This window comes from Chanodichthys erythropterus, chromosome 10 (assembly GCF_024489055.1).
Source record: "Chanodichthys erythropterus isolate Z2021 chromosome 10, ASM2448905v1, whole genome shotgun sequence".
Taxonomy (NCBI): Eukaryota; Metazoa; Chordata; class Actinopteri; order Cypriniformes; family Xenocyprididae; genus Chanodichthys; species Chanodichthys erythropterus.
The window spans coordinates 30,483,878-30,493,286 of NC_090230.1; the positions used below are offsets into that span (position 1 = coordinate 30,483,878).

Below are 9,409 nucleotides of genomic sequence, written 5' to 3' on the forward strand. Positions count from 1 at the left end.
AATTCTACATCCATCCAAGCACTAAAATAACATACATGAGACAGCCGTTAAATCACTGCATGTGTAGACAGGGTTGAGCTACCGATCCATAGGTGGTAATTTAAGAATTTATTACACCAACAAGGCTGAACTTTCAGTGCAACATGTGACAGTTTAATGTTTAGCCACTGATCTCTAAACCTAGAAACGACCAAACTGACCCGTAAACACATTCTCAGAAGCTGCTCTGTTTGATAGCCGGTTGGTTAGTCAGCTGCAAAAGCATTCTAAGCTTGCCTGTAAAACACAGGTGTGCTTTGTAAACGCTGACCAACTAATGGTTATCCTTTATGGAGAATTTCATTGGCTCTCTTACGTAACAGGGAATGCACCTGGACAAAAAGTCCTTGTGTTTTATAAGACTATAAATGACTTATTATTAGAGAATCCCAGTGCTGAAGTTCCTACAGACTTCACCTGCAGACCGGAGACACGGAGCCGCACCCGGCCTGGGTTCTGTTCAGGCGTGCTGGATCACGTCTCAATCCTGTCTATTGCATGGGCCAGTTTGGGGGTGTTGGCAGTGTGCTTCTATTGCACATGCATTCTGGGAAAGATCCTATTTCTGATCGAGCACTTCCCCAGACGTCCCTAAAGTAGATTTCATCAAATTCAGCTCACTTCTGGGGACAATTTCGTAACAAAAAATAGTATAGTACTCACTTTTAACACTAACTGCTTAAGGTCATGGACCGTTTAGTCATCTGGAAACACCAAAATACATTAAATTATGCTCACAGTGCATTTAAACTGCGTGTTAGTTAGCCAACATCATTATTATCCACTTGAGAATGTGTCATTCTTTTGCCTCAAATGTCTGTTATTCCAGCGAATTTCGACCCCCCTGCCAGATTATTACCCCCCCGATAAGTGAAAGTGCCCTTTGCGGTCGCATCATATCACAATTGCGAGTTATAAAGTCACAATTCTGAGATATAAACTCGCAATTGCATGATATAAAGTCACAATTCTAACATTCTTATGCCTCAAATGTCTGTTATTCCGGCGAATTTCGACCCCTCTGCCAGATTATTACCCCCCTAGTTTTGGTAGGTTTAGGAGTAGATGTGGGGGAGGGGTTAGGATTAGGTGTGGTGTTAAGATTAGGCAATCAGGTAGCGACTTCAAGGAAGGGGGGTAATAATTTAATAATAAGATAGCCAATCAGAATCCATTCTAACTTAAGTGCTCGTGCATTTAAAATGGCGGACGACTTTGCGGAGAATCGCGAGGTCCAGAAAAAGCCACCACACCCCCTTTTCAAGGATAGTTTAAAGAAAATGGATATATGGAAAACAATCGGTCATACCCTCGGAATAAACAGTGAGAAGTATTAACAATGAGGTCATTATGCTAGGCTAGCAAACTGTGTAACATAAAATTACCTCAGGTATCCAGCGCTAGTTTCGACAACATTGTCTTGCTTCCTTTGAAGTTATAGTGAAAAAGACTACGTGCTGTTTTTATTCCACTATATTGACTTCATCAGCTAAATTCACTGTTGGATTAGATCGATTATTACACTAGCTATTCACTCGAAACATAGCATGCTGAGGACATCTGCTGGTTAAACCCATGTAAAAGCAACAAGAACAGCAAAAAAAAAAAAAAAAAAAAAAAAAAAAAAAAAGTACACACTTTAAAACCGCAGAATTATGGAAACCTGTTTCAGCCACTAAATAAAAAAACAAAAACAGTAGGGCTGCAACAACGAATCGATAAAATCGATAAAATTCGATTATTAAAAGAGTTGGCAACGAATTTCATTATCGATTCATTGTGTCGCGCGACTATTACGCCTCTCGTATAAAAAAGCGCGGTTGAACGAGAAGCAGAGCGGAGAAAAAATAAATAAATAAATAAATAGCAGAGCGGAGGTAGAGGAAAGACCATCGGAGAGACCTGTAACATTGTTCTGTACAGGCGCGCCGTTGGCACGGGGGACGGGGGAGTCAGGACCCCCGCAGTTTTGAAAAGACAGAAATCGACCCCCGCACTTTTGATACGGGCTGCTTTAATCAGTCACACTATATCATCTCTTGGCTTTGGATATTTTCTTTCAAATGAGACCATTTTCACATTTCTGTGAGCTTTCGTTCATAAATAATCAACTATTTTGTCGCGGATGTGAACAGGAAATGCGCTCTCAAACGAGAAACACGCGATCTCCAAACAATCGATCAAAGCGTGCTAGCGTTTTAGGACGATGGTATATAAATCATGCCCGAACGTTAGCGTTTGTCAATCAAGCCAAAACGTCCATTCAGAAACCGAGAATTTGACCACTTGACAAGGTAAGGAGGCTGATCTCTCAGGTTGATGCGCGAGCTTGACTGAAGTTTTCGTGAGGATTTAAGGTTTATGGACTGTTTTGATTTTGGTAATTACATCTAGAAAGATAAAAGCATTGATGGAATCTATAAAATAGATATGTGAAAGCAAAACGAAACAACTCGTCCAGTGAGAAGGACGCACGAGAGGAGAGCTGCGCGTTTAATTGGTATGTGTACTGTAATACTGCATTTACAATGCTTATCATACATTTCGATCGCGAAAGTGAAAATCCAAAAGACTATGACTAAAACTAAATCAAAATTTGCTGTCAAAATTAACACTGATCTGTTGTCATGTATTTATTCTGTGCTTTGTCCATATCGGTTATTGTTGACTAATATATTTTTGTTTGTTGTACTTAAAATTTAATTTTAACGTTTTTTATAGCACTTGGTCATCTTAAGCTAAACAAAAATATACATCTTTTTGTGCACTTTATTTAAAAAAAAAACTATATATCTGGCAGATGTAAAGCATACATGTGTATGTTATTTGTGTTAGTCCATCTGTTTCTCTGTTTTTTATTACTTTAACAGCTCAGGGATGTTAAAAGAGCAACCTGTTTTTGCACGTTCTGAGGATTTTTTGCACTGTGAATTTGCACTGTCATTTCTGTTTTTGAATAAAAGGTTGGAAATTAACCTTTTACCCACCCCACCCGATTCATCGATTAATCGTAAAAATAATCGACAGATTGATCGATTATTGAAATAATCGTTAGTTGCAGCCCTAAAAAACAGTAATTGTGACTTTTTATCTCAGAATTCTGACTTTTTTTTCCTCACAATTGCGAGTTATAAAGTCCCAATTCTGAGATATAAACTCGCAATTGCATGATATAAAGTCACAATTCTAACATTCTCATGCCTCGAATGTCTGTTATTCTGGCGAATTCCCCCCACCATTTGGTAGGTTTAGGAGTAGATGTGGAGGAGGAGTTAGGATTAGGGGTGGGGTTAATGGTGCGTTCAAGTCCTCCTGGGAAGTTCGTATTTACGAGGTGGGAAGTCGTGTTTACGACTGTAGGTGCGTTCAAGTCACTTTCATCGGAGTACTCTCTAAATTAATCACACAAAATAACAAAAAAAAAAACACTTCTACTTTTTGAAAATGTAGAGCAAAGAATGTGCATTGGTTGTATGTTGCTTTTTTATGTTTTTAATTAATTTATGAAGCCATTGTAAACTATATTGTTACATATTACATTTCTATATTATGATGCTATTGTATTTTTTGCTGGGAATCAGCTTACTTCGTTGTAAATAGAAAAGCCTGACAATGTCACTACTAAATACTTAAGTATTGTTGTATTTCTCCATGTTTCTCACTAACACGCCCCCAACTCGTACAGATCGGAGCTTAAAGAAAATCCCGAGCTCCCCACTCGGGAATTGTGGTGGCGTTCAAGTGCTCGTAAATACGATCTTCCCGACATGACTTGAACGCACCATAAGATTAGGCAATCAGGTAGCGACTTCAGGGAGGGGGGTAATAATTTGGCAGGGGGTCGAAATTCGCTCCATCAGTTTTAGAACAGAAGAACAACCTCAAACTCGCAACATGAGGACTTCGACTACTAAAGTGAAGCACAAATAAACAACACCACACTCTTCTCACCTTACGTATTAACTTTTCCGTTTAGTTTCTGATTTCAAACAGCTACTCTCAAGGACAGAATAATGACATTCAATGACAGACACTGTTATCAAATCTCTACCTTATCAAGTACATCCCAGTGCACTAAATCTACGCCACTTATTTAGCGTTGTTTTGACGCACCCTCGTGAAACTTCATGAAAACAGAACCACTTCCTCGTTGAGACAATCACAAACCGCTTCACCTTTCATAACTGACAGCGCGCGAAAAAAAGACAAAACCCAACCGTCATACTTAATTTAAAAAACAAAAACCCAACCGTCAAACTTAATTCAAAAGTTAACCGTCAACCACTGATGAACGTCACCTTAATACAGGCGCATTGTTTTTTTACTTATTAATATTTTCACGATGTAAATCCTCTTCATTATATTTGTTTATAACTAACAAGAACTTCAAATCGGATCAGATTAAGATTTTTTTTTATTTTTATAAACTTCATGCGCGTCTCGTCTCGCGCCGCGTCCACGTAAAGTCCAGAGAACGCGCGTGTTGATGTCACTCACCTCAGAGGTGCTGTGGAGCCGCTGCGGAGTCAAACTGTGAGTGAGGAAGAGAAGCGAACGACTTTAGAAACTCCAGCCACTGTCTGACTGACTTCCGCCCCTTTAACACGCGCTGGAGGAAATTCTCTCCGCGGCACTGACGCTCTGACGTCACGGTGATGGACAGATTGAGAGGCTGACAGCGCGTAAGGTGAATAGATCGAGTTATTTCTTTATTTTATTAGTAGTATTTTCATTTTTCTGAGGGAAATGTGAGAGGAAAAACTATTATTTACATGTCTGATGTCAATTCTAAGAACAAAAAACTGAGTTTATTTCATAATGCGTCACATTTCATAGGACTTTTTTTAAACTGACTAACAATGTGCTGTGATGGAATAAAGCTGTAATAATCCAAATATGTCATTGCACATCTATGCCGGAGACACCCGGCTCATGTCGGTGACACAATGTCATTTTTTCCCATCTTAGCTTTTATAAGAGTGAATGTGAATGCCAGGAATACCGGCAAATTCCTCCTAGTTGATGACATCAAATGGTGACTTGCTTCAGAACAAAAGCATTAGACGTCAATCGCTGTTGTGTGTTATTTTGCACAAAAAGTTCAGGTAAGAATAGTTTTCCATCAGGGTAAAGGACTGACTTAACTCACAGTAGAAATGGTGTGGTCAAATAGTGCCATCTACTGGCTAAAACATTACTATACAAACATCCCTGCTCTTACAGTCAAAGATAGATCATGTGGGATAAACTGAGTTGTGTGAAGAATGATGCTAAATGCAAATAAAATAATACAGCTAACCATATAATCACGTATGTAACAAAATAAATCGTTTTCTCAACTTTTCTTGATGAGTCACGAAGAACACCGGTGTTTACGTTTCAGCCAATCAGGGAGGGCTACTGGCCGATCGTTGGTTATATAATTAATATTCATGAGCTCAGCTTCGCGTCACGTGTTTGTGTTTCCCCCAGAAAAAAAAGAAAAAAAAAAGTCAGACTATTAATACTTTTAATATTATTTTTCTTTATCACAACTCAAATTCTCGTATGCAGTAGGCTTACATTGTTCATGTTTTTTTTTTTTTTCCGAATGTAATTTTTTTGGGTAAAGGGCCATTCACACTAAGAACGATAAAGATATAGTTCTAAAAACCATTCTAAATATAAAAGAATAGCAGAGTCCACACCCGATAACAATACAGAGAAACAATATCGTTGGGATCACTTTCAAAACGACCTTTTCCAGCTCTTAAAACGATAAAACACTGAAAGCCAATCCGAATCCATTCTAATCTAAGTGCTTGCGCATTTAAAATGGCGGACGACATTGCGGTGAATCGTGAGGTCCAGAAAAAGCCATAACTCTTTGACAAGTCAAACCCAAAAGTTTAAAGAAAATGGATATATGGAAAACAATCGGTCATACCCTCGCAATAAACGGTGAGAAGTATAACGATGAGGTCACTATGCTAGGCTAGCAAACTGTGTAACATAAAATTACCTCAGGTATCCAACATTGTCTTGCTTCCTTTGAAGTTGCAGTGGAAAAGACTAGGTGTTGTTTTTATTCCACTATATTGACATCGGCTAAATTCACTGTTGGATTAGATCGATTATTACACTAGCTATTCACTGGAAACATATGCATGCTGAGGACATCTGCTGGTTAAACCCATGTAAATGCAACAAGAACATCAAAAAAAGTACACACTTTAAAACCACAGAATTATGGAAGCCTGTTTCAGCCACTACATAAAAAAATAAAGACAGTAATTGCGACTTTTTTTCTCACAATTGCGAGTTATATAGTCACAATTCTGACCTTTTTTTTTCTCGCAATTCTGACTTTTTTCTCACAATAGCAAGTTTATATCTCAGAATTGTGACTTTATAACTCACAATTGTAAGAAAAAAATAAGAATTGTGAGATATAAACACACAATTGCGAGAAAAAAGGTCAGAATTCTGAGATAAAAAGTCGCAATTACTGTTTTTATTTTTTTATTTCGTGGCAGAAACGGGCTTCCATACAGAATAAACAGACGTTATCATTTGTTGGCGTTATCGTTATTTGGCCTTAAGAACCTGCTTTTTCTGGTAGACTATAATTCCTATGTTTCGTCTTTGATGGGCATCAAAAACAAAACAAAAAATCTTTGAAAAGTCAAATATTGCTTTCAATGTTTAACCTTGCATAACTCTATTTTATTTTTTCCCCCTCTCGCTATGGTTTTATTTATTTTGATACATGTCTTGTTATATATATATATATATATATATATATTATATTTATTATATTATATATCTCTCAAATTAATTGAAAAAAAAAAAAAAAACTTTGTTCCTCCCATGTATCACTACCTGAAATCCATTTACAGTCTTTCTTTAATTAATTTAAATATATTACACTCAAAACAAACTGGTACCAGTGTTCAGTCGGACAGAAGTGAAACAATAGTTTTCATTGTTGGCTTGCAATTAAAAAAAAAAATAATGAAAGTAAAAATAATGCACCCGAACAACACAAGCTCATATGTATATGTTTTACATTAACAAACATCTTCTGAGGCACGTGACAGACTGGCTGGTTTCATTTTAACCCACACATGCATCTCCCCGCATGTTTAAAAAGCCTCAGTGATGCTGACAGCTCAAACATGCCACACAATCCCTACTGAATAAGCAATGCACTGAATGTACAGTTTTAGTGTCCATCAAAGGGTCAGCGATGCAGTCCTGATGAAGGCAACACATCTGTCCTTGTTCAAATAAATCAACATCCGGTCACGTTCAGGTGAACATCAGGCCATCAGCTGCCGGGTTTCTCTCTGTTTGGGCCCATGAACTCCACACCCTCTATAGGGATGTCCTTCTCCTTGATGGCTTTCTGTGGACACACATCAGAGCATCACTAGACAGGAAGTTCACTAGGTTGAGACACATATGCAAGTGTTTTCTCATTCCATGTTAATGTAAAACGCAATGGTTCACATGCACATGTGTGTACCTGAACACACGTGTGGTATTTGAGGAACAGCTCGCTGCATGGATCTGCGCTACGGTCTCCTTTCAGGAATTTCTCGGCGAACCAGCGGTTGAAACACTGATCGTACTCGCGCTTGAGCTCCGTGCAGCCCTCGCCCACACTGTTCATCTTCACAACCCTCTGAGAAAACACAGCTCACGGGCTTAATGCGATCTCGCCGTTTATTCCGCGATCTCCCTTGACTTTGGGGTCTCGCGTGGCGCGCGATGATGACCTCACGCAAGCAGACGCGTAATAAAAGTCTTCAAGGACAGAACAATAATGTATCAATAACAAAACGAAAGAAATACATTTTAAAATTTTGCATGCCATCTACCCTGTTAAATCAATAATTTCAAGATACTCTGATATTGATGATTTATGCTCCTTTTGCAAAAATGAGAGAGAAGCACATTTGTTTTTTGATTGTAAAATTACACACATTTTTTGGAAGGAAATAGCAGAATTTATTTTGAATCTAGTAAAGGATACTGTTTTTCTTTACAGGATATTATTTTGTACTATGAAAACAATGTTAACAAAGGTCTTGAATACATTGTTAACTTACTCATATTGCTGGCAAAATTTTATATACATAAACAAAAATGCTTAAATTCTTACACGATATTTAAGGTATTTTTAGTGGAATTAATTTTTTTTTATTTCTTCTCTGAAATTGTTAAAGAACAAAAACTTAAAATATTATAATTTTATTTTCAAATCCCCTTTTACTAATTAATGTCACACTTTGTATTGCACTGTCTTATGCTATGCTCTGTTTGTAAACTGTTCTATTTTCATTTTAAAATCTTCAAGGACAAAACGGGACAAAAGAAAATGTAAAAATATGTAATACTGGCATTTTAGACCATCTCTGTTAATCAATAACAGTGATTCCTCTTTTAAATCTTTTTACAAAACCGTTTCACTCTTTAAAATAGTTAATAAAAATAGGAAAGTGCAAAAGGTCCACATTTACTGAAGACGTAGAACCATTTAATTCTCCACAAAAATAATAAATTAATAAATAAAATAGAAAAATTGTTAATAAAAATAGCAAAGTGAAGGGCAATATATACTGAAGACTTAGAACCATTTCATCCTTCAGAAAATAAATAAAAAATAAAATAAATAATAAAAATAGCAAAGTACCGAAGGTCAATGTTTACTGAAATAGAACCATTTTTCTTCAGAAAAATAATAAATAAATAAATCGTTAATAAAAATAGCAAAGTGCCGAAGGTCGATATTTACTGAAGAACGAGGAACAATTTCATTCTTCAGAAAAATAAATAAATAAAAATAGTAAAGTATCAAAGGTCAATTTTCACTGAAGAAGTAGAATCATTTCATTCTTCAGGAATAAAAAAAAAATAAAATAAAATAAAAATAGTTGATAAAAATAGCAGTGCTGAAGGTCAGTACTTACTGAAGTTGAACCATTTCATTCTCACATAAATAAATAGAAAAAAAGGAACATGCTGAAGAAATACATGAGTTTTTTTTTGTGTGTGTGTGGTGTTATGTATTTCATTAGTATTTAATTTGTATCGTGCTCAGCATTTCATTATAGTTTTGTTATTAAATGTTGTATATTTAATATATTTCTGATATTGTCTGTACAAAGGCACTTGATAATTAATTTTTACATGATGTACATTATATATGCATGTATATTTTCCCAACAGTTAAGTAAAGCATGATGCATCACGAAAAACAGTCAACACATACATTTATTAAATATTATAATACAGATTATATCATATGCATCACGCAGTATTCTGACAATATACTATATAGTTTCACAGAGTACAATAAAAATATATAGGTTTCCAATACAATTTC

At 36.3% G+C, this 9,409-nt stretch overlaps 2 protein-coding genes across 5 annotated transcripts in view; both read right to left on the bottom strand.

The window, feature by feature from the left end:
- Positions 1–4,673, bottom strand: part of pdlim5b (PDZ and LIM domain 5b) — a 102,302-nt gene extending 97,629 nt beyond the window's left edge. For 3 of the 4 annotated variants that reach the window (XM_067397305.1, XM_067397304.1, XM_067397303.1), the window contains exon 1: positions 4,537–4,673. The gene's annotated coding sequence lies outside the window, so the exon portion shown is untranslated. The remainder of the gene's footprint in view (positions 1–4,536) is intronic. The other variant, XM_067397307.1, reaches the window with a different exon arrangement.
- Positions 4,674–6,889: 2,216 nt separating this feature from the next.
- triap1 (TP53 regulated inhibitor of apoptosis 1) lies at positions 6,890–8,586 on the bottom strand. The gene is made up of 2 exons (XM_067397308.1): positions 7,547–8,586; positions 6,890–7,426 (listed from the first exon to the last, which is right to left on the bottom strand). Exons 1-2 carry the CDS (start codon positions 7,691–7,693, stop codon positions 7,349–7,351), a joined length of 225 nt encoding a protein of 74 aa, XP_067253409.1. The 5' UTR covers positions 7,694–8,586; the 3' UTR covers positions 6,890–7,348.
- Between the last annotated feature and the right edge of the window lie 823 nt (positions 8,587–9,409).

Excerpts from the sequence above, each read along its gene's own strand:
- triap1 (XM_067397308.1), bottom strand. The coding sequence starts at position 7,693 with ATGAACAGTGTGGGCGAGGGCTGCACGGAGCTCAAGCGCGAGTACGAT. Across the intron at positions 7,427-7,546 it reads AATACCACACGTGTGTTCAG|AAAGCCATCAAGGAGAAGGA; the intron begins GTACACACATGT and ends GTGTGTCCACAG.